Raw genomic sequence first — 26,612 nt, forward strand, 5'->3', positions numbered from 1 at the left:
CGCACGTCCGGCAACTGCGCCGCGGCGGCGCCTGCGCAAGACAGAATCACGTGGAGGCGGCGGCCAATCAGCTACTAACCAGAGCCAATTACAGCCAATCAGAGCTAAGCAGGCCGGCCCGGCCCCGCCCCGCGGAAGGGAAGGAGCCCGTCAGGGAGCCCCGCGGCTTCGGATTGGCTGCGCGTGGCGGGGCGGGAAGGGCGCGAAACGCGGTGCGGGGAGCGCGGGGAGCGCTGAGGGGAGACGGGAACGGCACCGGAGAGCGCCGAGGGGCGACGGGCACGGCACCGCCATGGCCTGGCCCTGACCTCACTGTGCCAGCCCTGCCCTGTCCTGGCGCTGACCGCACCGACACCGGTGCTGCCCCGATACTGACCACGCCAGCCCTGCCCTGACCGCCCTGGCACCGGCACCGGCCTGGCTCGGACCGCACCGGCTCGGACCCCACCGACACCGGTGCTGCCCTGGCCCTGACCGCCCTGGCACCGGTACCCGTCTGGCACTGACCGCACCGGCCCGGACCGCACCGGCCTGGCTCTGACCTCCCTGGCACCGGTACCCGCCTGGCACTGACCGCACCGGCCCGGACCGCACCGGCCTGGCTCTGACCTCCCTGGCACCGGTACCCGCCTGGCACTGACCGCACCGGCCCGGACCGCCCCGGCGCTGCCCCGGCCCTTCCCGCGCTCCCTCGGCCCGTGCCCGGTACGCTTCTCCTCATCCTGCGGTCAGGCCTCGCTGCAGGGCCGGTCCCGAGCGGTTTCTCTTTGTTTTCAGTGTTCGCTGTGGGCTCGCAGGCTCGGGTGGGGCCGCCCTTGCTCCTCGGCATGACCCCTCTGCCCTCGGCTCTGCTGCTTTCCCAGCCAGCAAACCCCTCGCCCTCGCTGCTCTGTGTGGTTTTTTATGAATTTCACCTGAATAAACTCTTTCTGGGCGCTCCTTTGTGTCCAAGACTCGAGGGGTTTTAATTGCAAACGTTCAGAGTAAGAACCCCTCTGTACCTCTGTACCCCTCTGTAAAGCATTAGGTAAAAACACTTTTTTTAATTTGATACCATTCTGCAGTTCGAGCAGAGCCATGGGGGAGAGAGCATGGTCGTGGGAAACAACAGAATTTTTTGCAGAAACAAAGCTGATAATGTTGTTGGTTTTTTTTTTCCTGTAGACTATTTTTGGATGTGAAGGATGGACTTCTCAGTGATTACTATTGGACAAGTACAAAATGTGCTTTCTGCTATGCAGAAGAACTTGGAGTGCCCAATATGGTACGTCTGAGAATAATATCAGTATGGTTAATTTTTGGAGATGTGTTTTTTATTCTCATTTCTTTGAAAATGCTTTGTCAATTCCATGGCTTACCAGAAGGCAAAGAGATTTGTACTTAGAACTAAACATATTGATGTTCTGTAAGGCTCAAATGAGAAAGTGCAAGAAAAAACTTACATTTTGCTCTTATATCCTATATTTTGCTTTTCTGTTAAAACCTGAATGTGTCAGTCCTATACTCAATGAGGGGAAAAATTTATCTGATTGTATTAGAGGATTGTTTGTAAAGCTGTGTGGCTTTTGTCCCTTGTCTCTGAAAGGTGAATGAGGTCTGTAGTTCTTCAATGTTGCATTTAATATCTTGCATTTCTTTAATGTGAGCAGATGCTGAAATAGCAAAGGTTCTGGTTGAAGTCTATAACCTCTGTGCTCCTGGTTTTGTTTCCCTCTCTGTAGCCTGGACGTGGTGCAAGAGCCTGTTTCAACAAAATGTGATCACATTTTCTGCAGGTAGGTTTGAAAACTTGCAAGTGCAATGCAGTTTTTAATTTCCCCATATAAAGGTTTGGGGTCTATCATTTTTTTATTCCATATATACCAGTTTTAATTCTGTTTCTTCAGTGCTAATCATGTATGTATGCTATGTTTTGATAAGTTCATGTGTAGCTACTTGAGGGGGAAAAGCCAATTCTGCAGAAGAGAGAAATGCAACTTGAAAATGCATCAAAGGGGATCAATTAACTCACTGTAAGCCCAGAACAAGAATGCATCCTTGATTCACTAAGGGGTGAATGTGTGCAGTCACTTTTAGGGACAATAATCTCCTTCCCTTGCAACCATCACAAGTGTTCTTTCTTCCTTTCCAGATTCTGCATGTTCAAACTTATCAACAAAAAGAAAAAAGGTGTGGTGGAGTGTCCTCTGTGTAAGACTGAAGTTACCAAGAGGTGAGGAAATCACCTTTGTGAGGGGCTGGAGGATGAGGTGTTTGAGCTCTGAAGAAAGACTAACAATAGGCTTAAAATATATTAGCATAATATATTTATTTATTTAATTATTACCGTAATAGATTTTTATTTTATATTTATTAATTTATATTTATTTTTCTTCTGAAATACAGAAGGGGTTTTTTAATAAGCTGCCTATTCCTAAAGGAATAAACGTGGTGTCTTTCCTCAGTGTGAGCTTTTTCCAGGTGAACACACCTCTCTCAACAAGTGTCTGTGCTGGATTGGTGTTTATCCTGCAACTGATTTCTCTCTGCTAAACCTGTATGAAAAAATGATATTTTGTGATCATTTCAATTCCCAGAGTAAAGGTTCTTTGGGGGGATTTGTTATTCCATGGCAACATTTTCTTCTTGTCTCATCTTCCACTTGGAAGTTTTACTCCTTTTCTGGTTCAGCCAAAATTCTAGAAATATTTATAGTTAGCCTGTTCATTTGTCTTAAAATAACTGAAGTGCTGATGTTATTTCAGAAGTCTGAAAGAAAATTCCAGATTTAAGCAGCTCATTGAGGGACTGTTGGAAACCATCCATGCTTTTGAGCTTGACACTGGAGTGAAGTGTAAGTGTTGTGAATTTATGTCCCCAGTTTGGTTTTTTTTAATAAGGTTTTGACATATCATGATTATTAAAAGGTATCCCATTCCAAAATAACTAGAATTAGATCTTGCTAGATTATCTATATAACCAAAATTGGTTGAGAAAATTAGTTGGAAGGACCAAGATCTTAATTGTTACTTGAAGAGTGCTCAGAAAGAATAATCAGACCAGTAATTCAACAAATTTCCTTTCTTGGATAAATATTTTTCAGCTGTATATGCACTAAGTGCACAGAGTCTACAAAAATCCATTTCATTAACATATCATGAGTCATACTCAGTGTAAAAATGTGTAATTTTTTTAACCTAATACCATGATTTAGTTTTAAAGAGTCATCACTTTCCCAAAACATCCACGGACGCCGCTGCTGCTGAGTCCCTGTGTAAAGAAAGTTCTGTCATCCAAAGTAAGGGCTTCAGAAACAGGAGGAAAAGTGCTAAAGGAAATGGGCAAGAAAACTTCACCTTGGTAACTGCTTTTTCCTGTTTTATTTCTGTGGATTGGTTAAAAATGTCTTTGGAATGTGTATAAGTACATAAAAGTGGATAAAAGAATGAAGTAGGAGATTTTGGGCTGATCTCAGATTGCTGTTTGATCTGGGTAATCTGGACAAGGACATCTGTATATTTTTGTTTTCCTAACCTACTGGAGAAAGATGTTTGCATAAAAATGACCTGAACTTATACATAATATTGCCATAATACATAATATTTTTATTATCTATTAATAATAATATTAATACATAATACTGGTACCAAATAATACTGGTACCATAATACTGGTACCAAAGCCAGGATTGAAAACTTCCCCCTGCTTGTTTCATGAGGCTTTCTAGGGTTTTTACCTTTTTGGGAAAAGAGTTTTTACCATTTTAGGGGCAAGGGGTTTGTAGGGTTTTTACCTTTTTATAGGGGCAAGGGGTTTTTAGTGTTTTTACCTTTTTAGGGGCAAGGGGTTTGTGGGGTTTTTACCTTTTTATAGGGGCAAGGGGTTTGTAGCGTTTTTACCTTTTTAGGGGCAAGGGGTGTGTAGGGTTTTTACCATTTTAGGGGCAAGATCACAGCTATGTCTCAGGATTCCCAAGGCATTACCCAGCTTGGGGTATTTGCTGACTGTCCATGTTTCTGTTTCCATCTGCTTCATGCTAAATAGAATATTAAACAATACAGAATGTAAGGTCAAGCTGCTCTGATTTGATCTGTTAAATGCATGGTGCATTGTTTCTATTGTTTCTATTTCTATTCTATTTTATTGCTGCTGTCAATATTATAAATTCCTTCTCTTGTGCATAGAAGCTACCAATGCATATGAACCAAGTGTTTCTATCAGCCCCTGTTCAAGTTGAAATAGCTATGGATTTTTTTTTTCATACCCCACTGTTGTAAATAATGATTCCTTTCTGTTTTCCTGGCAGCAGGAAGCTGGTGTGAATATTCAGCTGGCAGATGCCAAAATGTGTCACCCAAGAAACCAACCCCAGAAATCTGGTTCTCAAAAGGGCACTTATGTGGAGTTTGGTAAGATCTGTTCTAAATCCACACAAATTTTTGATCCTGTGTACAATGCTTGCAAAGTAATGAAAGGGGATTATGTTCAAAGTCTTTATCAACACTAATTTCTACTTAACACCCAAAATTACAACAAAGGGACAAATTATGGAAAGTTCCAAGTTGGCAAATCCAAAGAGTTTTTTAACAGAATTATATCATGGCAAATAATGCTGCTGTAGAGAGCCCTTAAGCCTTGGTGTCCACAGTCCAGAGAAGGAATTTACAGATGTGCAAAAAATTACAGCTACAGGTAACCCCTGTTTTCTGAAGGATACTAAGCCTTGTCACAGTGCTTGAGATGAGGATGAAATCTATTTGAGATATTGATATTTTTTTGCTATCTATCCTAGCTTTTCAGAATTTTACTTTATCTGGTGTTGACTGCTATGAAAAAAAAAAAGACAAATGCCTTGCATAGTTTATTTTTTATGCTGTTCCTTCAAGGAAGGAATTGAGTTTGTTTCTTCACTTTTCCCCTTATTGTCTCTGCCTGGAGGCATTTATTTGAATATATTTCTCTAACTTCCAGCTCAAAATTTGAAATACTTGTAGCTGTTTTGTGTATAAATTTAGAAATGAGAAAGTAACTTTTAGGTGATTAACTCTTAGTTACCAGTCACTGTATTTAAACACAGCTTGATGCTGGAGCCATGTAGGTAGTTTTACATGGAAATCATTAAAATTAGGTAAAATACTTCACAATTAAACTTGGTTTCATCTGCTAAAAGCTGAAAGCATCTAGAAGGGAGTAGGCATGTATGAGATATTCAGAAAACCACTGAATCTGGTTATCTTCTCCTGAATCATTCCAGCCAGAGTAACAGATTATTTGTTTTCAGGCTCTGAATCATCTGAAGAGTTTTTTAAACAGGCAACCAAAACTGGGTGAGTAAAGGTGATAAAGGAATTCATATTTTCTACAGACAGCAGTTCAATATTCTCATTTCCTGTGTTCTAGTTTCTTGGCATAGGACTGATATAATTCTTAAGCAGACAAATGATTTTCAACTTTGAGGCCATCAGGGTAGCATGGGGAGTTTGCCATGTTACATGCTTTAAAAATTATTTCTAAATGTTTTGTTGTGGACATAGATCTTCCATAGAAAAACAGGCACTGTGCTTTTTTAGAAAGTAAATAATAAATTCAGGATTGCATAAGAAAATCTTTCAAAGAAATGGCCTGCAGCTCTGGAGAGATCTGCTTGTGGTGTCAGTTGTGCAGCTTGACTTCTCCAGAAATTATTTCAGAGAGCAAAAAGGGAAAAACAATATCATCTTCTATTCTGTCTGCTATGGTTTTATCTGTAATGGAAGTAGATTCCCTTTCCTAACAGGTTTGAAGACAAAGGAGCTGTTCAGATTTCTCCTCAAGTCAGACTGGAAGAACTTGAGAAGAAAGGCAATGAAAATTCTTGTCATGCACAGCCTGACAAGCTGGGTGACAAGGAAATAACACTGCCAGGTATCTTGGGTGTGTTGTTATTTTGGTGACAGAGGTGATTAAGCCTGAAAGAGATCACAAGTTAACATCTTTATTTCACATGATTTTTTTGTACAAAATTGCTCCCAATCTTGTTTAATGTAGTTCTGTTGATGCCTACAGCTAATACAAGAATGTTCCTGATACAAAATGTGGATGTTGTATCCACAGGAACAGAAAGGAAGGAAAAATACAAGACTTAATCTATTCTATGTGAGTTGTATTACACATGAAAAAGCACTGGCTGGTAATTCATGTAAAAATTTAGTAATATGATCTTTCTGCCTTTCTCTAGGGGAAGATTGGTGCAGTGTAATATTCTGGTTAGTGGAGAAATGAGAGTAGGTTTTTTTAAAACAGAGTAGCCATTAAGCTTGTTCTTGTGCTTGTGTGTGTAAAATAGAGGTTAATAATTTATTATACCAATAAATCTAACAGGTGAAGGTGATTTCTCAGAGGAATGTTTGAGCAAGAAAAGCTCTCAGAGCATCACTGAATGTGCCAAATCTGACCAGGTGAATGTGGCTGGGTGCCAGAGTTCTCCTTGGGATGCTCTTGCTGTGGAGCTGCTCCCAGAGCAGTGTGACAGAGCAGGGGGTGCCAGTCCCACCCTGAATGGGGACACATCACTCTCTAAGAGCACAGAAGAAATGGAGCAACAGCAAAGGCAGCACAGCAGTGAAAACCAAGAGTCTGGTTTAGAAGATGGCTCAGGGAACAGGCTGGATAAAAGCAGGGAAATGGATACTGATGTACAAAGTGTGGAAGCTGTAGAGGGGTATGAGCCTGAGAATGACTCCTCCCAGGACAAAGAACTTTTACCTCAGGCAGAGCCACTTGACTCTGCCCCCCTGAATAAAGTCTCCACAAAGAGACTGAAGCAGAGCATTCAGAAAGTCAACGAATGGTTTTCCAAAAGCAATGAGATCCTGTCTGCCAGTTCTTCAGGGGATGAGTCTGCTGCATCAGCTGATGTTTCAGGTGAAGGAGATCTGGGTTTGTCAGATAAAGAGTCCTGTGTTTCAGGAAGGACTGACCCTATGGCAGAGTCCATGGGAATTGCAGCAGTGGAAGGAAAAAAAAGGTGGTCAAAACAAACAGCAGAAAACATCAAAGACAAAATATTTGGCAGGACATACAAGAGAGGGAGGAAATCAAATCCCCCTTCTACCTTGAGAGACGTTTTGCCTGCTAGACAAAAGGAAGATGTGGCTGCTGCTCAGTGCCTGAAGGATTTCAGCAAGGACAGACTCAAACGAAAGAGGAAGACTGCCCGTGTCCTGCAACCTGAGGATTTCATCAAGAAAAAAGATACAGGAAAGGCAGATGGGGGCCCTCAAAGTGGCATTGGGGGCCTTGGAGATGCTGAAAAGAAAAGCTGTGATGAAAGTGTGGCTGCTAATGAGAGTCACCTCTCTCAGAACAGAGCAAATAATCCATTGACAGAACCTGAGCAAGGAGGAGAGCCCACATGGAAAAAAGCTGCTGAGAAGGTCCCTACCCAGCACTGTGATGGGGAAGCAGAAATGTATAACTGTGATCAGAAAAGCACCAAAAGGAGAAGTTCTGCAGCAAAAAGATGCAGGCATTCTAGCAGAACCATGTGTGCCCTGCAGTTGGTGGTGGACAGAGGCTCTGGTTTTCCTGATGCAGCTGAGCCACAGATTGACAGCTACCCAAGCAGTGGAGAGCCCAGGAAAGCTGATCCTGAGCAAAAGCCAGGCAGACACAGCAGAAGGCTTCAGTTACTCTCTGAGGAAATGGCAAAAGAAACAAGGGAAGGAGTAAAGGGAGGCAGAAATAACAGTGATCATGGAAGGTCTGTCTCTGGAGACCAGGGGAATGTGGCAGCTCGCTCTGCTGAGGGCACAGACCTGGGTGAGCCTCAGGAGGAGCTGAGTTACAGGCCAGTCACTAATTTGGAGGGAGGGGATCTGCAGGCAAATGAAGTGCAGGTTAATCTAAGGAATTTATCTGGCACTGCAGGAACTGCAAAGAGTCTGTTCAGTCCTTCATGTCTGCCTTCAAACTGTGCTTCCACTGTGCCTGATACAGGTTCTCAAGACAGTAAAATACTTGGTAGCCCCCTCCTCCTGCAGCTTCCTTCAGTGTCTGCTGGGCAAACTGCATCTCCCCAGACTGAGGAGGTGACTGGATCAGCCACTGCTTCTCCCCCACAATGTGGGCATGATTCACAACGTGTTCCAGGGGATTTCAAAGCTGACGAGTTGCCAGTGGCTAAAACTGTTTTGGAATTGTCTAAGGAAGCTGAAGACAGTGACTTGGACACACAATATCTGAGGAACATATTCAGGCATTCCAAGCGCTCCTCCTTCAGCCTTTTTCACACTCGTGCCATGGCAGATCCTCCTTCTGAAACCTTCAATCTGTCATGTGCTGCTCAGGTAGAAAATAAAGCTAGGAAACAATTACAACCAGAAAGCTTGCAAGAGGAGAAAACAGCTGCTCAAAACCTGAGCAGGGCTTCTGAGAAAGATGAAGAGGAAGAGAAGCTTAAGACCTGTGAGTCTGCACGTGTTGATCCTGTGCCTTGCTTTGCTGTCAGCACAGGGGAGCACAGGGGTGACATTTCACAGGCTGCAGAGGAAGGGACTCTGACACCAGCAAGGGCAGGGACTGCTCAGGCTGAGCACAAAGAGGGATTGCTGCAAGAAGAGCAGGGCAATGAAAAGCCAGTGTCAAATGAGACAGGGATAGAAAGTGAGCTGAGACAGAATCCCACTGAAAGTGATGGAAGCCAGAGTGATCAGAGTAACACAGAGGAGCATGAATCCAGACAAAATGATTTAAACACAGGCCAGGAAAACAGCTTTAGTTCAGATAGCAATCAGGGAGGAAAGACTGAAGTTGTTGATTGCACAGAACCAATTCTGCATTTTCAATCCACATCCATGATTTGTTCTGCAACTTGTCAGCAAAGCCCTGCTGAACTCACTAGGACAAAAAGTAGCAAAAGAGAAAGAAAATGTGCAAAGGGGGATGAAGAAGAAGCAGCCCAAACTGTTAGCACAGCTGCAGAGGCTCTGGAAGAACCTCTTGGAGAAAATGGTGGCCTTACAGGTTTGTCTGAAAGCCCCAATGCCTTGCTGTGCTCTGATAGTGACACTGAGGAGAGCTCCAGCTTCTGTGACATTGACAGGAAGGAGCAATCTGCAGTGTTTGTAAAAAGTGCCAGTGCAGAGCTGCAGAGTAGGAATGCACATTCTAAACCAAGAGCTCGCAGGCGGGTGCAGAAGCTGCCATCTTCAGATGAAGAGTCCTGTGAGGATGAGGAGTTACCCTGCTTTGGGACGTTCATCTTCAGCAAATCAGCCAGCACACCTGTGCAGGGTGAGAAACAAGGGGCACCTGTGGGGGCAGAGTGCCCAGGGAGCCCCGGGGTGCAGCCTCTCAGGGTCAGGAATGGTGGCACTGTTGTGCAGAAGGTGCCAGAAGCTGCCCTGAGCCATGCCTGTGCTTCACCAAGCCAGGAGTCAGAATGCTCTGTCAACTTGTTTTCTTCCCAGTCCAACATGTCAGAAGAGTCACTTAATGGAGCACAAGAACTGAACAAACATTTACCACAAGCTCAGGTGTCCAAACCAATGAGCAATGCAAGTGAGAGGAAAGAAACTTCTCAGAATTCTAGTGGAGGGCTGAAGGAAACCAAAGATGAAAGCCAAGAGGACCCAGACATGGGAGCAAACCTAGGTACAAACAGGATTTTTCTCTCTGCAGCTGTGTTTGTAATGTCCTTACAACCAGGGTTGTGGTGTGGGCATGGAAGGTTTGTTCTGTATTTAAGAACAGAACTCTTCTAGAAGAATCTATCAGTCTTAATCAAACAAAAAACCCCCTCAGTGGTTTATTTCCTGAAAATTATGTTCTCCCAGTGCTCTTTGTTCAGAGCACAAATAAACAGACTGACTGTCTGATGGGAGTTCATTTGTGAGGGCAATGCTGGTTCTCTTACTGCAATGGGATGCTTCCATTGTCAGCAAAATTTCCCAGCCTATCCAAGCTTTTTCCCCAGATGAAAAAGCTGTAGAATTTTGTAGTGAATATTTTGCCTTTTTTATGGCAAAATATTCACTACAAAACCTGTTGAAATTTGCTGTAGAATTTTGTAGTGAATATTTTGCCTTTTTTATGGCCTTTGTAAATATTTAGGGCTCTTTCCTCCCTGTTGAAAGCGAATTCTGTTGAAACACTGAATTCTGTTTACTTTGCCATGTGTGTGACATGGTGCTCTTTGAAATATTCACTTAAAGGAAATCTGTCCTTCTAACTTCTACATTTTAAAAACTTGTCACTTCAGTGTTATAATGTTTTAGTGCTCTAAAACTTCCACATGCTAAGTAATTCTGGATAATGTTGGTTGGTTGTTTTGTTGTTTGGTGGAGTTTTTTTTCTTTAACCAAGGAGGTTTTTTGGTTTTTTTTTTCTACCTTCTTCAAGGTGAAGCATCTGGATCTGACAGTGAAATAAGTATTGTGGAAGATTCCTGTGGGGCATTCTCTCAGGGTGAGATCCTCACTACACAGGTGAGTGAGTTATGCACTGAGGGCAGGAGCAGCCTGCATTCCAGGAGATAAGCAAGCTGTGAAGTCAACACAGTGGAAAATTCCTTTCATCAGAATTCTTTATCACTGAATGACTTCCAAAAGCATAATTAATGAAGAGCTGCAGAGCTGCTTCTATGCCATTATTTGTCCAACTTTTCCTCCCCTGGTGACACTGCAATGGCCACAGCTTATTATGTGCTATTGGTTACAGGGCTTAATTATGGGAGCTGCTAATTAATGCATCTCCACCCTTGGCCAGTGCTGGAAATGTCAGCTCCCTATATTTAAAAACTTTAATGATAAGAATATATAAGGATTTGGTGATAAGAAGTAGATTTATTACAATATGATATTTAGAAGCAGACACTTGTCTTCCTTGTGTAAAGATTAAATCAAATCATTCCATATTAGAGTATTATAGGTACCAGTCCCAGCAGGCAGTGTCTGATGAAAGGTGTGTCTAGCAGGGCATTTTTTGTCTGCTGTTAAAATCCTGAATGCTCTCAGTGGCCTGACTTTATGTATTGGGTGATGGAGGATTTGGGCTGGGGGTTCTGACAAAGAGAAGTAGAGAAATCAAACTGAGGCTTGGGTTTCTTTTGTTTTGCTTTGGGGTTTTTCTTTGTCCTGTGTGACTTTAAGATAAATCTTATGGCAACTCTGTCTTCAGCATTTTCAGCCCTCTGGGCTTTATGGATGTCCAAAAAGAGTGAATTGAATTTTTGTGCTTTAGGGATTGGGTGATTTGTGCTCTGGGAGTTCAGCTGAGGGTTAGGGGCTTGGGAGTTTTGTTTTTCTGTTGGGTTTCTCTTTGTCCTGTGTGACTTTAAGATAAATCTTATGCCAACTCTCTCTTCAGCATTTTCAGCCCTCTGGGCTTTATGTACATCCAAAAAAAAAAGGTGAATTTAATTTTTGTGCTTTGTGGGTGCTTCTCCTGTTTACAGCACCAGTGGAATGTGTGGACACCCCAGCTCCTCCTGTAGCTTCATGGATGGATTAATGGCTCTGGGGGTGTGGGATTTGGGGTTGTGGTGTGGGGATGGTTTTTCCTGTTGGCTTGGGAGTTTTTATGGCTTCAGTAACAAAGAGGCTCCACACGGTGCCAGTGCTGGAGCTACAAATGGAATATTCAGTTCTCTGGAAACTGCTTCATCATGTGAAGGGTTTGGGCTTTTAAAAAGGTCTTTTGAAAGCCTTTGAGCTATTCTTATGCTGCCTATGGCATGGTTTTGATCATGTAATTTTTGAGGAGGAGCATAAGGAAGAATATTATGAAATGTTTTAGTCCTTTAAATGATCTTTGGAGCTTTTAGTAACTGTGGAAAATGAAGACTCAATTTAAAATTTAATAATGAACATCATGGATTGAGCTGCTAATGGAGTTTGGACAAAATTACTTTCAAATAAATTAGTGCAGGAATTGTGTTGTTTTCTGCTTGATTAAACTCTTGAGGCATCTAACCTGAAATAACATGACTGGCAAAATGAGTGTGTGGTTGTTTGGGTGCTTTTGCTTCTTACATGGGATGTGTGAATTATTTATTCCAGCAAAAGCACCACAATCACCTTTTCAACATGTGGCAAAAGTTGAATTCAAAACCGTTTTGCTATTTCTAATTTTCAAGAGTTTGTTAAAGAGGTGAATGCTGAGTTTGCTTGTGTTGGCATCCTTGTGCTCCTTTGCAGCAAAAGAATGCTATGCAAAATAGCCTGAAAAAGCTTCAGCAAGAAATGGCTGCACTTGAAGCAGTGCTGAAGCAGAATGGGAGCCAGAACTGTGGAGTTTTACCTGTCCAGAGGGAGCTGCCACATTCCAGTACTGAAGAAGGATCTGAAATGGATCAAACAAGAGAAGAAAAAGACAAGTCAGTGGTTTTGTTTGGAGTTTTGGGCTTTTTTATGTTTCTTTCTAAATTTTTATTAAAAAAAAAAAATCCTAAGTATCCCTGAGCTTCTGGGAAATTACAATAATTTCACTCTTGCTACATTTTTCTGATGCTTAAAAGAGTGAAAAGGTATTAAAATCAACTTCCCTCTCTCAAGGTCCCCAGAATTGCTGCTTTCAGCTTCTAAATCCTCTTTAAGGAAGAGATCAGATCTGGAGAAAGGCCCTGAGTGTGCCAGGGCTCCACAGAACAAAACTCCCTCTGAAAAGACAAAACCTGAGCAGGAGCACAGGCAGTGTCAGCTTGGAGCAGGTAACACTGGAGAGAAACCCAGTGCATTTTGATTTCTGCTGGTTTTCTCCTCTCCTTTGCATGTTTTTATATCTTGGCAAGACACAACTTTTTCCTGTATTTTAATTTATATATTCCTGGTCATTTTATGGTGATTTTAGAAAGGTGTTGCTACTTTGGTAGCCCAGCTGTGTGGCTGCTCATCAAATGGGGTGTGAGAGCTTTTTGACAGTAATAAGAGTTTTTCTGTCTCACTTCTAAATTCAGACACAAAGTTCACCAGGTATTTCAGTGTCTTGGCTATAGATCAGGAAAAAGTAATGTTGGAGGCAAAGATGGGGTAAGAAACACAAAAGGAGAGGAAGTAACTGCAGAATTTAAACCTTCTGCCATGGCTACAAGGAAAATGCAGTTTTCTCAAGGAATAATTTCTTGTTTCCTTCAGAAAATGCAGAGGAGCAGAACTCTGGGACCAGGCAAAGCAGTGCATCTGTCTCATCAGATCTTTTTGGAAATGGGACCCAGAGTCCAGAGAATTCTTCCTCCTCTGTAAGGCCTTTAACCCCTCACACTGCAGAAGCCACAGCTGGGCCTGCTGTGGCTCACAGCACTGGGAAAAGCTCTGGCCCAGGACACAAATTGAAAAAAAGTGAATTTTCTCCTGGACCTGTTCTGCACAATGCAACTGGGAAAGAAAATGCTGCAAATCCAGTGGGGACCAAGAGGAAAGAAATGTCAATTGTGGTCTCAGGTCTAAACCACAGTGAGCACGTAAGTAGATTGCAGAATTTGGAGATTATTTAGTTAATAATTCCTGATTACCACTGTAATCCTCAATAGAGAGATCTCTAAGTGTAATAAAAGTAATCTTGCAGGAATTGCAGAAAACTGTTACTTTAAAGTAACTATCCTATTAAATTATGCTCCTAAAAACTGGGGCTGTTTGGGGGGGTTAAAACTGTTCCTAACTATTATTTTCTATTATTTTCTTAACTCTATTATTTTCTGAACTCCTTTTCAGTTGGTGGTCCAGAAGTTTGTGAAAAAAACTCAGAGCACTTTATCCAATCACATAACTGAAGGAACAACCCATGTCATCATGAAAACAGGTTTGTGGGGAGCTGGGGGACCAAACCCTCCACTGACAGACCTGATAGAATTTGACCTTCAGTGTAAACACCAAGCAGACAGGTCAGCAATAAATTTAATAAATTGAAGGAAAAGGTATTGATTGTTTTCTCTACTGCAAGTTTTTTGTTCAAGCTTGTGAGTTTTCTCATTCTATTGCAGACAATCAGTGTGAGGGCACATTTTCCCTTGTGTAATTCAAAGTTAATGTTGTTTGCTATTTGTTTCTTCAGCTGTTTGCTCCTGATGTTCAGGTGTTGACAGCACACTAGTGTGAAGTAGCTCAGAACCAAGCAAAAAGAAACAAAGATAGTTCCCAAAGAAGTCATGGTTTTTTATTGAATCATTTTTCAAAGGGCTCACAATTGGTCCATGTGATGAATTTCTGCTCATTTCCTTCAGTTTAATAACATCATCATAGTGGATTTTTGAACCTTTGTATAGTTGTGAGATTTTACTGCTGCACTTCTCTGCATGTAGAAGCAAACATTCTTTGCTACCCTGAGCTGTGTTTTTTTGCTAATGGCAAAATTGAAAGGGGTTTTACTGTTGTTTGGCAAAATTGAAAGGGGTTTTACTGTTGTTTGGCAAAATTGAAAGGGGTTTTACTGTTGTTTGGCAAAATTGAAAGGGGTTTTACTGTTGTTTGGCAAAATTGAAAGGGGTTTTACTGTTGTTGGGCAAAACTAGAAGGGGTTTTACTGTTGTTGGGCAAAACTAGAAGGGGTTTTACTGTTGTTGGGCAAAACTAGAAGAGGTTTTGCTGTTGTTGGGCAAAACTAGAAGAGGTTTTGCTGTTGTTGGGCAAAACTAGAAGAGGTTTTGCTGTTGTTGGGCAAAACTAGAAGGGGTTTTACTGTTGTTTGGCCAAACTAGAAGGGGTTTTACTGTTGTTTGGCCAAACTAGAAGGGGTTTTACTGTTGTTTGGCAAAACTAAAAGGGGTTTTACTGTTGTTTGGCCTGCAGATGAGGAGCTGGTGTGTGAACGGACCCTGAAGTATTTCCTGGGCATTGCAGGAGGAAAATGGGTGCTTGGTTATCAGTGTAGGTATCACTGCTTCTGGAGCTCTTTGCCTCCCTTCTGCCAGGAATGCAGTCCTCACTTGTTGCAGTAAAGATAAAGGATCTCTTCATGCCTTGCCATCTGATGTTTTGCAGTGTTTCTTCTAAATACTTCAAAAGAAATTGAAATTAAGAAACACAAGCAGCAATATCAAGCTTCTTACTCTTGTGAATGACTTACTCTTACTGTTTCTGCTCCCCACTGTGGCAAAAGCCTTTTGTCCCTCTTAATTTAAATCTTTGTGATTCATGGCATCAATTAGTGTAAAATTAATATTATTTCTAAATGGTAAATTTTTTTTTTTAATATTTTGTGTTATACTGTATTCCTTTAGTACAAATACCTTCAGTTTAATGTAGCAATGAAGTCAGAATACTGGAAGAACCATTTTCCTGGATAGAATGACTTTTCTTCTGATCTCTTTATTTAGGGATAATTCAGTCTTTTAAAGCAGGAAGAATACTGGATGAGGTAGGTCTTTTATCTTGAGTGAAATGTCAGATGGTTAAGAAATGCTGTTACATGCTGGACTTAGGAATTTATTTGTGTTGTATGGACAGATACTGTCTAAACATTTAATATGGAATTTAGGTCTAAAACCTTGGGTTCTGGACTTAGGAGTTTATTTGTATTGCACAGACAGATACTGTCCTAACATTTAATAGGAAATTTTAGCTCTGAAACCTGGGGTTCTGGACTTATGAGTTTATTTGTATTGTACAGACAGATACTGTCTGAACATTTAATATGGAATTTTAGCTCTGAAATCTGAGGTTCTGGACTTAGGAGTTTATTTGTATTGCACAGACAGATACTGTCCTAACATTTAATATGGAATTTTAGCTCTGAAACCTGGGGTTCTGGACTTAGGAGTTTATTTGTATTGTACAGACAGATACTGTCCTAACATTTAATATGGAATTTTAGCTCTGAAACCTGGGGTTCTGGTTTTATCAAATCCATCTTTAGGCCCTGTGCATTCACTGTGTTGAAGACATAATGAGTCCCTATTGCTTTTTAACAGGTTATAGACATTATTTTTTATAAGTGTTCCTACTGATATTAATAGGTTATAGCATGGAGCAAAAGATCTAATCTTTCCTTAAGGAAATAATGTTATCTACAGATAATTTCTAGCAAATGAGACTTTACTGATAGACCCAGTCTTGGAGTGTGCTGCTTCTTTTATTTAGTTTGCTAGATTACCATACAGTTTGAGTAAAATTTATTTAAAAATTGCCTGATGCTGCAGGGGTTTCATACTCCAGAATTTCTCTTGCAAAGCCTTTTAATTCATCTTCTGAATACATTCATAGATTTTCAGTTCTGAAACCTGACACCTTCCTGCTTTGAAGCAGAACTCTGACAGGAAATGTTCTCAGTCTCTTCACTTGTGGTTCCCTGCTTTGGTTGTGTTCCAGGAGCACTTTGAAGTCAGAGGAGATGTAATCAATGGGAGAAACCATCAGGGGCCCAGGAGGGCCAGACAGGCCCTGACTGAAAAGGTACAAAGCACATCAGGGATGCAAATTCTGTCCTGTTCTGTGCAGGCTGAGCTTCTGGAGCCTCTCCCAGTCTCTCTGTACACAGAGTTGTACAAATTTTAAAATCATTTTTATCCATGAAGGGTGAGCTCTGTCAGCAGCAGAGCAGATATTCTGTAAGCTTGGAGTGAATGCTGTCTTGTTATAACAGAAGGTTAGTGGTCTTTTAATATTCTTTTAGTTTTATTCTTAAATTCTTTTGGTTTGTAGGTTACAAAAAGCTCTGGATATGCTTTGTGAAATAGTCCTAGCTTGATAGTGCAATGATATTTGCAATGAAAACAGCAAATAAAAAAACCCAGCATATAAAGCATTGTTCTTTAAAAACCCCCCATAACTCTGACCTGTTCTTTGCTTTTCAGATCTTTAAAGGCTTTGAGATCTGTTGCTGTGGGCCCTTCACTGACATGACTACAGGTGTGTCATTGCATGGATGCTTAACATAAAAATATTTGGAGGGACACTGTGCATGCATTCCCCAGAATTGTGCATTTGACCTCTTCTTGGATAATTTTTTACCTCTTTTCCTATGTGGGGTAAGGTGTAGGTAAATCATTTCATCCAGTTCTAGCTCCAAATGGAGTGGAAATGTTCTCTTCTATTTGGATGTCCTCAGACAACCCCCTGGCAATTCTGCTACATTTCAAACTGGGCCTTTTATCTCGTTCATCTCTGGATAAATTATCTAGGAAAGGCATTCATGTCATGCTGTCTGCTAATTGTTACTGATGCTCTTGATCTCTCATATTGGAGCATTTTTTCTTCTGTCTTAGTAAACAATTCCTAAGTATCCTTTTCCTAGTAGTTCACTCATCCTTATTGCAGCCTCCTGTCTATAGGAGCAAGTGTTAGAAATTAAATTTAACAAAGCTAGAAGTTAATATATAAAGAAAAAGCTGTTCAGCATAGCTTCATTTTTTTATTTTTAAAATTTAATCAACTACGTTACAAGTTTTTGAAAAATTAATTATTTTTCTACTTCAAATATTTGTACTTGACTTCCCATTTTTTATGGCTTATTCAGCAGATACTTTCTGATTTGGCTACTTTTGTTAATGAGAGATAATCACAGTTCAGACTTGTCATTTTTAATTTCCATTTCACCTCTTGCATCCTTATGAGAAGAGGAAATAAATTGTGACTTTTTCAGGGTTTGGTTTTGTGCAGAGCTGTCTGGCGTTGATGTTCCCTAGCAGGTTTGGAAGTGAAAAGATTTTGGTTTTTTTCTACTCACATCTTCTTCAAATGATGGTGGTTTGTGAATTGGAACAAACACTTAGGGAGTAGTGTCAGCTTCAATGTGACAGAAAACACTGAAGTGACTTGGCACTGTCACATTTTCTGAAAAATCCCTTCACCAGGGTTTCTTCTCCTGTGTTTTGCTGCTTTGGAATGTGGAGATTGTTTGATTGGTTTCATGTGAATTGTTTTTATTTAATGACCAATCACTGTCAGGCTGTGTTGGGACTCTGGAAGGAGTCAGGAGTTTTCATAATCATTCTTTGTAGCCTCCTGTCTGTATCCTTTCTCTGTTCTTTAGTATAGTATAATATAATATAGTATAGTATAATATAGTATAGTATAATATAGTATAGTATAATATAATATAGTATAGTATAGTATAATATAGTATAGTATAATATAGTATAGTATAGTATAGTATAGTATAGTATAATATAGTATAGTATAATATAGTATAGTATAATATAGTATAGTATAATATAGTATAGTATAATATAGTATAGTATAGTATAATATAGTATAGTATAATATAGTATAGTATAGTATAATATAATATAGTATAGTATAATATAGTATAGTATAATATAATATAGTATAGTATAATATAGTATAGTATAATATAGTATAGTATAGTATAGTATAATATAGTATAGTATAATATAGTATAGTATAATATAGTATAGTATAGTATAATATAGTATAGTATAATATAGTATAGTATAGTATAATATAATATAGTATAGTATAATATAGTATAGTATAATATAGTATAGTATAGTATAATATAATATAGTATAATATAATATAGTATAGTATAATATAGTATAGTATAATATAGTATAGTATAGTATAATATAGTATAGTATAATATAGTATAGTATAGTATAGTATAATATAGTATAGTATAATATAGTATAGTATAATATAGTATAGTATAGTATAATATAGTATAGTATAGTATAGTATAGTATAGTATAATATAGTATAGTATAGTATAATATAGTATAGTATAGTATAATATAGTATAGTATAGTATAATATAGTATAGTATAATATAGTATAGTATAATATAGTATAGTATAATATAGTATAGTATAGTATAATATAGTATAGTATAGTATAATATAGTATAGTATAGTATAGTATAGTATAGTATAGTATAATATAATATAGTATAGTATAATATAGTATAGTATAATATAGTATAGTATAATATAGTATAGTATAATATAGTATAGTATAATATAGTATAGTATAATATAGTATAGTATAGTATAATATAGTATAGTATAGTGTAATATAGTATAGTATAGTGTAATCTAGTATAGTATAATGTAGTATAATATGGTATATAATATATGATTTAATATAGAATATAATATGATATAGAATATAATAGAATAATCAGCCTTCTAAGAACATGGAGTCAGATTCTCATCTCTCCCCTCGTCGGGGTTGTCTGCAAACTCCACAGTGACTGAACTGATTTCATCTGATTTCTTCAGAGCATCTGGAGTGGATGGTGGAGCTGTGTGGTGCCTCTGTGGTGAAGCAGCCTGACCTGTTGACAGCCACAGCTGTAAGTGCTGAGCAGTTCTTACCTCCCACAGCTGCCAGAGCTGCCAGCACAGCCTGGCAGTGCCCCCTGGCTCCAGGCCTGGCCAGCCCTCACTGGGAGACTCCCTTGGAGTGGAGACATGATTGCTGTTGGCCACATCACTAATTTGTCTTGGAATTAGCACTGAGCCTTCCCTTCTCAGCTCCAAAAGCCTTTTAGTGACTGAATGTAGTCACAGAATTCCTGGAGAGAAATCACAGAAGGATCTTAGGAACTAATGTCTTTCTCCCTCTACTTAAATTCCTCTCTGAAATTAGCCCAGTTATTGCTCTCTGTAAATAGATATGAGAATTATATAAGAACAGACAACAACAGCATTTTTATTCTTGATCTTAAAATCCTAGAATTCTACTGCAGTTGTGGTTGTGCAGCCAGATGCTTGGAAGGAAAACACGGATTATGGAGGTAAAGCAACATTTTTCTGAGCTGCTTTCTGGTACACATCAAGTGTCTTTATCACACCTGTCCTTTTAGTAGCTAAATATCAGAGGGTTGTAGAAAAATCAAAATTCTGCTGCATGGAGATGGAAGTATGTCTTCTAAGAAAATCTAGAAGGACAAAGTCTATTGTTTCAAGAAAAAATCTAGAAGGACAAAGTCCTTCTATCTAGAAGGACTTGTACTTCTATCTTTGTCCTTCTATCTAGAAGGACAAAGTCTATTGTTTCAAGAACCAGCAATAGTTTGAAGAGCTGCTCTGGCAGATGAAATCTCTTGCCTCAGTTGTCCTCTGTATCATCAGCTTTACAGAAACTTTTCTGATTTAATAGATTTGAAAAGGTGGGAAAGGGTGTCCTTAGAGGACCAGTAAGATCTAGGAGACAGCCTCAGATGGAACAAGATTCCCTTGGTCTGAAAAGGTCATGTTAAAAAGCATTAACAGATGTAGTTTTGCATTTTTTTTCTTTTAAGCAAAATGCTCAGGAGAAGCCATGAGGCTTTGAAAGTGCAAGGGGGGTTCTGGAAGGAGTGGGAGCTAGCTGGGCTACACTGAAGTCCAACAAAACAGTGGAGCAGGATGATGGTGTAAAAAACCCAGCTGTTTCCATGGCACTGGAAAAAAGAGAAAATAAAAATGAGGAATGAGGAAGAACGGTCTGAAAACACTTCAGTAATTTTCTGTTGCTTCTCTTGATGAGACTCATTGCTTGTCACACACTCAGTGTGTCTGGGCAGACAGGAGCCAAAGCTCTGTCACTGAGATCCCAAATGAAAAGATAACAAGTGCATTCTTTAATTTTAGTGTTTATGCTGTGCTGTTCACTGCTTCCTGCTTGGCCAGCTCTGCTCTTGGAGCCCAGCATTACCTGCCTTGAAAGGCACTGCCACATCTCTGCTTTTTTAGCAAGCCTTTTGAAAAGCAAACAGCTTGTTCTGAAAGACATCAGTGGCCTCACCTTCAGCTTGTTTGGAGCTCTGGATAACAGCTGCATCATTTATTTCTGTGTCTTTGTCTTGCAGCAATCCAGCAGCAGAGCAGCGTTGCCCTGGTAACTCGGGAGTGGGTCCTGGACAGCGTGGCTTGCTACCAGTGCCAGGAGCTCAGTGCTTACCTCGTGTCCTGAGGGTGAACAGCAGCTCTCAATAATCATAAAACTACTGAAATGTTACCCTCCAGAAGGTGGAATTACCCACTGTTCTTTAAAGTGTAGATTAGCTGAAAGGACTGTGAGATTATAAATGTTAAATAAATTTTAAAAGTTAGAGAATGTAGTGTATGGCCTCCTCAGAGAAATGGTGATGTGTTGTTTGCCACTGCAGCCAGTTCCTGTTTAAATACTTGGGGACAGTCATTTCCCTGGGGACATTCCTCAAAAGAGGAATATTGGGCTTGGGGTTTGAATTGAAACATAGCTGCACTCTGGAATAACCTCTGTATTTTCATTCTGCTTAATTACAAACCCTGGATGCTATTTTGTGATTAATAATGCACCAGCCTTGGCCACTGATTGATTATGGTTGTGTTGAAAACTCTACAAACAGCTTTCCTGTGTGCATCACAGTGCCAGAAACCTAACCAGAAACACAGGTATGGTCCCCAGAAATGCAATGGTTGAATCCAAACAGAAAGGAAGGCTTAAAACCAGGTTTAAAAGGCTTAAAATTTAGTACCAGTGCTGTCAGGCTGATTTCTAAGTGTGTGTGGCACTGTGAAAGGATAATGAATAGATGCATTTTAGTATCCTGGTGACCCATGATAAGCCCAAAAATATCTGCTTCTAATAGTCCCTGCTTGCAAAATGAGGCTGCAAAGAAATTGGCTTTTTATGAAAGAAAATATCTTGCTTGTTTCTGTTGCCAAGCAATTCAATTTCATATCTAATTTTGTACTTTGGGAGCAGAACTGCTTGTTTAAAAAGCAAAAAAAAAATGTAGCTAAGTTCATAAAATTGTTTTGTGATAAGATGCTGCTGTCTTGGAAAGTTACAGAAAGTATGTTTATAAATATTTGAATGCACAGAATAAAATTATTTTGGCAAATATTTACCTACTTGTTTAGCTTTTATGTGAACCAGTCCCTCAGTCTGCATTGAGGCATGTGTGAAAAACCACCTTAGTCCAACCTCCAGAAATGGGGAAGGTAAAATTGTAAATGAGAATTTCAGAACTGCAGTTGCTATCAACCTGAGGAGTGGAAGTGTTATCAAGTCTCCTGCAGCTGCCAGGTGCAGGTAGGCTGATCAAGCATTGCTGCTGGCATTGTGAGAGCTGAAAGCATTTGCTGAGCTGCTGTTGCCTCCTGTGTGACAATTGCAGAGCCCCCAGGCTGCTCAGCACAGCCTCACCTCCAGCCTGCTGCTGCTCTTATCTCTGCAGCCCATGCTGGCAGTGGCTATTTGATAATCTACATTTCAAAGGACAGCTGGAGGCAAGGACTGAACACTCACTGCCTGGTGGATGCGAGGAAAAGGCCAAGCACAACTGCTTTGCTTTGTGAAATTGTGCCCAGATATTGATGCAAAGATTCTCTCTATCAGGTCAGGATGGCTGTCTACAGGAATGACACCCACGGTGCTGCTGTTCCTCCTTGGAGGTGATTAAATCTGTGGAGACTCTTTCTATAAAGCATTATCTGTGAACTTTCCTAGTGATCTCCACCTGGTCTAAGATTTGAATGAAGTGAAATGATTTCCAAGCAGCTGAAGCCAAGGAATGCTTCCAGAGGCCAGGGAAGCTGCTGAGGCCTGTCCTGGAGCCCATGTGCACCTCTCCAGTCACAAAGTTCTGAGTTCTCTGTGGGTCTGAGAAGCCTCAGAGGAGACACTGGGGCACCTGGCACTGGCCCTGCTTTGGTTTTCAGTGGCCTCTGCCACAAAATTCCTTCCTCTGTCATATCAGTGCCCTGTTCCAAGCAGGTGCTCAAACCCTCAATGTAAGAAGTGACAAAGAGCCCCTGATGTAAGGTGAAAACAAACTGAGAGTGAACCACCTGACTTTTCCATATGTTTACTCTGACCCTGGCTGATTTCTGCAGCTGTCAATAAATCACCTCATTGCATTGAATCAATCAACCCATTGTAATCAATTAAAATGAATGTATGTATGCAAAATGGCAAATGCTTCCCTCAGCAAAGGCCTCAGGGGAACGGGGTGTCAGCAGCCATGCTCTGCAAAGCTTCTTTCATTTCTCTGAGCCAATAAATACAAATGGTGAGCACTTCAGGACCTGAATATTAATGCAGTTAATTAAACATGGGGTTTTTTTCTAGCAGATGACTTTGTGCCAGGCCCTGGCCTGGAGAGGTTCCATGAGCAGAGCCTCCTCCCTGCTCTTGCCTGTGTTGCATGAACAGAGCCTTGGCCCTTGATTTATCCCCACAGAAAGGTGGGAAGGGGGGCACAGAGGACATCCTTAGGAAAGACATCCATGTGCAAGCCCCAGATAAAATTTCCTCCTCCTTTTTGACTGTGCTGGTTGATATCAAGGTCGTGAACGAGCCCAGGGTGGTGGAGTGAAATTGTGACTGAGCCTGGCCTGTGGTTCCTGCTGCCTGTGCTTGTGTTCCTGAGAGCAGCAGAGCAGCCCCAGCCCTCTGCAGCTCAGCCTGGGCTCCTTCCCAAGGAAATCTCACCCAGGGCACTCAGCAGGGCTGGGCCTGGAGCTCCTTGGCCACCTGAGTCCTGCTGGGCTCTGGGGTGACACCAGTGCAGATCTGGGGTGACACCAGTGAGGCTCTGGGGTGACACCAGTGCAGATCTGGGGTGACACCAGTGAGGCTCTGGGGTGACACCAGTGAGGCTCTGGGGTGACACCAGTGCAGATCTGGGGTGACACCAGTGCGGCTCTAGGGTGACACCAGTGCAGATCTGGGGTGACACCAGTGAGGCTCTGGGGTGACACCAGTGCAGATCTGGGGTGACACCAGTGAGGCTCTAGGGTGACACCAGTGCAGATCTGGGGTGACACCAGTGCAGCTCTGGGGTGACACCAGTGAGGCTCTGGGGTGACACCAGTGAGGCTCTGGGGTGACCCCTCCCCTGCAGCAGTGATCCCTGGCTGAGAGCAGAAACACAGCAATCATTATTATAACAAATAATTATTTGTTGTGATCCTCTAAAATTGTGGAGAGGTAAAGGAATGCCCTGTCTGTACCCAGGTCTGTCTGTACCCAGGTCTGTCTGTACCCAGGTCTGCTTTCCCCACCCTCAGCTCCTCCTTTCCATCATTTCAGCTGCTGTGGGAGCAGGGAAAGGACAGTTCTGCACTCTGGGTGCTGCAGTCAAAGCAGGACGCAGAAAGGGTCAGGGCTTTGCAGAGAGCTGCAGGGTGATCAGCAAATTAATGAGCTGCTCCCCCAGCCCTGTGCAGCTCTGCCAGCAGGGCTGGCATTGGTATGGGCAGCACACACTGGCACAGATGCACTGCTGGTGGCTTGGCAGGAAATTCACTCTCCTTTCCCCTTTCTCTGCAACTCTCAAGAGAAATGTTAGCTGCAAGGCTCACTACTCAGATCTCTCTTAAATTCACTGACCACAGAAAAACTTTAATTTATCATTTAAAAGTTTAAAAAAACCCCAATAAATTAATAAATATTAATTATAAAAATAAAACTTTAAAATTAATTATAAAATAAAAATAAATAAAATTAATATTTCTGTGCTTGGCTCTTCTCAAATTCACTGACCACACAGAAATTTTAATTTAGAATTTAAAAGTAAAACAAAATTAAAATAAATAAAAATAATAAATTATTAAATAGTAATTATAAAAACAAAAAATTAAAATTAATTGTAAAATAAAAATAAATTAATTTATAAATAAAATTAATATTTCTGTGCTTGGCTGTTCTGAAATTCATTGACCACATAGAAATGTTAATTTATAATTTAAAAGTAAAAAAAAATAACATAAATAAAAGTAATAAATTAATAAATAAAATATTAATTATAAAAATAAAATTTTGAAAGTACTTATATAATAAAAATATAAATTGATAAATGAAATTAATAGTTCTGTGCTTGGCTGTTCTCAAGGAATGGGTACAGGATGCACTGAACAGCCTGCACCCCTTATGGGGAATGGCACTGAGTTTTCTCCCTGGGACAAGGGAAAATAGGTTTTCTTCATTTGCTAATCTAGAGAGAAAGTCTGGCAAGAAAAAAGGGCATCCTAATGGCCAATGGGATCAGGTGCTATAAAAACTATATATTTATATCAGCTATAAAAACTCAGCTCCCCAAGGAATGAACGCAGCTTTTCCACCATCAGCCTCTGAAATTCTGTCACAGTCCCCAGCCCAAGGAAAGGCTCTGGTTCCCTGCCTTGACAAATAACCACAACCGCAGGTGAGACACAGATTATAGAGAATTATTTGATGTTTTCCTCACCCACACCTGGTTCCAGCCATGATCACAGCCTGTCAGCACTTGGCTCCTGGGGAGGCTTCCTCCTCTTCCTCTAAAGTATAAATCTTGATCTGTGTTTGTCTGATCCTGAGCTGGTTTGAGGTGTTTCTCTCACCAGCACCGATGATTTTGCTGCAAGGGATTTCTTAAGCTGAAATAGAAGCTCAGTAAATCAAAGCCTTTCAAGCCAGGAATGAGAAAGATGTGAGAGGGCAAGCAGGGAGGGAAACCCTCCACACACCTCCCAGGAAAGTTCCTGATGAATAGGGCAGGATGGAGAAAGGAATGGAGAGCTCATGGGAAAGGGCTGACCCAGCAGCCCTGCAGGGTATAAATATCTGCCCTGAATCACTGCATTCCCCTTGGAGCAGCTGCCCCTGGGCAAACCCTGCCTGGGAAGGGCTTGAAAAGGATCTTGGCAGCAGCTCTGCCCTCAGGATTTCTGCTGCTCACAGGGACCCCCAGATGTGTTAGAAAGTCTCTTTTTTCCCAGCCCGGCAGTCAAAGAAGGAGTCAGAATCTTCTATTCTCATTCTCAAGATTGTTTATTGTTTCTTATCTATAAAATTCTTTCTCTGGCCTGCTGAGGTCTGTTCAGCAGGTCAGACAGAGGCACACTGGTGTTATCTTTTTATACTAAAAACTCCATGTACATTATTTACCATAACTTCCCAATACCTATCACCTATGTTAGACAGTGAGCTTCTACCTTAAACCAATCCAAAAGTGCCAACATCACAGCAGAAGATGGAGGCCAAGAAGAAGGAGAAAGACTGGCCATGCCCAGATTCCTCCATCTTGCCCCCTGAACCCCCATTCTAAAAACCCCCAAAAAATCTATTTTTCACCCCATGACAAGCTAATTATTATTATAATCCCTCCTTCTTGCCTCCTGAACCCCCATTCTAAAAACCCCCAAAAAATCAATTTTTCACCCCGTGACAAGCTAATTATTATTCTATTTAGACTTTCGTGGCCTGCAGATCCTCATATAAGGTTGGTAATTTTTTCCACGGGTCATAATCAAAGTCACAGGCATCACTCTGAGAGGGGGGAGACCCTGGGGTCCTGGTGATGGATTTGGGGGCTGCTGGAAAGACTTTTCACCACTAAGAACTCACCACAGTGGCTGCAGTGGAGTCCAGACCAGCAGCATTTGGTTTTCCAAGGCTCACAGACTCAGTGATGCCACCCAACCCTGAGATTCTGTGATTTAATGCATGAATCCAGAGGTACGAGGCACCTGCCATTATTAAAAAAAGAATTATATAGTAATTAAATAATAGAGTTTGAAAACTGCAAGGTCAAATCAGAGCAAAAATTGTGAGGCTGATGGTTTTGCAGCAAGTGATCTCATTTCATTCCTGGAAGGGTAGAAGTCTAAACAGTCTGGAAGTGGATATAAACATTACAAAATACACTGAGGAAAGATGCAAGAGGGGTAGCATGCCAAAAATTTTCAGATCTGCAATAAAGAACTACATGGGTGAAGTCAGGGGGATGACTTAGATCTGGTTATATAA

The 26,612-nt window shown here is 40.9% G+C and overlaps 1 protein-coding gene and 1 long non-coding RNA gene across 6 annotated transcripts; one reads left to right on the top strand and one right to left on the bottom strand.

The window, feature by feature from the left end:
• The first annotated feature begins 129 nt into the window (after positions 1-129).
• Positions 130-20,842, top strand: BRCA1 (BRCA1 DNA repair associated). 3 transcript variants are annotated; one of them, XM_054649522.2, is made up of 22 exons: positions 130-705; positions 1,165-1,264; positions 1,722-1,775; positions 2,132-2,212; positions 2,745-2,833; positions 3,194-3,339; positions 4,286-4,388; positions 5,261-5,306; positions 5,756-5,883; positions 6,340-9,612; positions 10,360-10,445; positions 12,156-12,334; positions 12,513-12,667; positions 13,092-13,417; positions 13,668-13,755; positions 14,742-14,819; positions 15,269-15,309; positions 16,260-16,343; positions 16,745-16,799; positions 19,130-19,203; positions 19,587-19,647; positions 20,704-20,842. In XM_054649522.2, the coding sequence occupies exons 2-22, from the start codon at positions 1,185-1,187 to the stop codon at positions 20,805-20,807; spliced, it is 5,331 nt and encodes a 1,776-aa protein (XP_054505497.2). In that variant the 5' UTR covers positions 130-705; positions 1,165-1,184; the 3' UTR covers positions 20,808-20,842. The 3 variants fall into 3 exon arrangements, with proteins under 3 accessions (XP_054505497.2, XP_077046869.1, XP_077046870.1); XM_077190754.1 differs by lacking the exon at positions 130-705 and having other exon boundaries at positions 1,176-1,264; positions 4,289-4,388; XM_077190755.1 differs by lacking the exons at positions 130-705; positions 15,269-15,309; positions 16,260-16,343; ... (2 more) ...; positions 19,587-19,647; positions 20,704-20,842 and having other exon boundaries at positions 1,176-1,264; positions 4,289-4,388; positions 14,742-15,103.
• Positions 2,296-25,591, bottom strand: LOC143695735 (uncharacterized). Of its 3 annotated transcripts, none has more exons than XR_013185265.1 (6): positions 25,078-25,591; positions 20,640-20,803; positions 19,226-20,295; positions 12,259-12,300; positions 3,913-4,015; positions 2,296-2,534 (listed from the first exon to the last, which is right to left on the bottom strand). It is a non-coding gene; the product is annotated as an uncharacterized LOC143695735 (long non-coding RNA). The 3 variants fall into 3 exon arrangements; XR_013185264.1 differs by having other exon boundaries at positions 25,072-25,591; XR_013185266.1 differs by lacking the exon at positions 20,640-20,803.
• Positions 25,592-26,612: the final 1,021 nt, after the last annotated feature.

This window comes from Agelaius phoeniceus, chromosome 26, assembly GCF_051311805.1.
Source record: "Agelaius phoeniceus isolate bAgePho1 chromosome 26, bAgePho1.hap1, whole genome shotgun sequence".
Lineage (NCBI taxonomy): Eukaryota > Metazoa > Chordata > Aves > Passeriformes > Icteridae > Agelaius > Agelaius phoeniceus.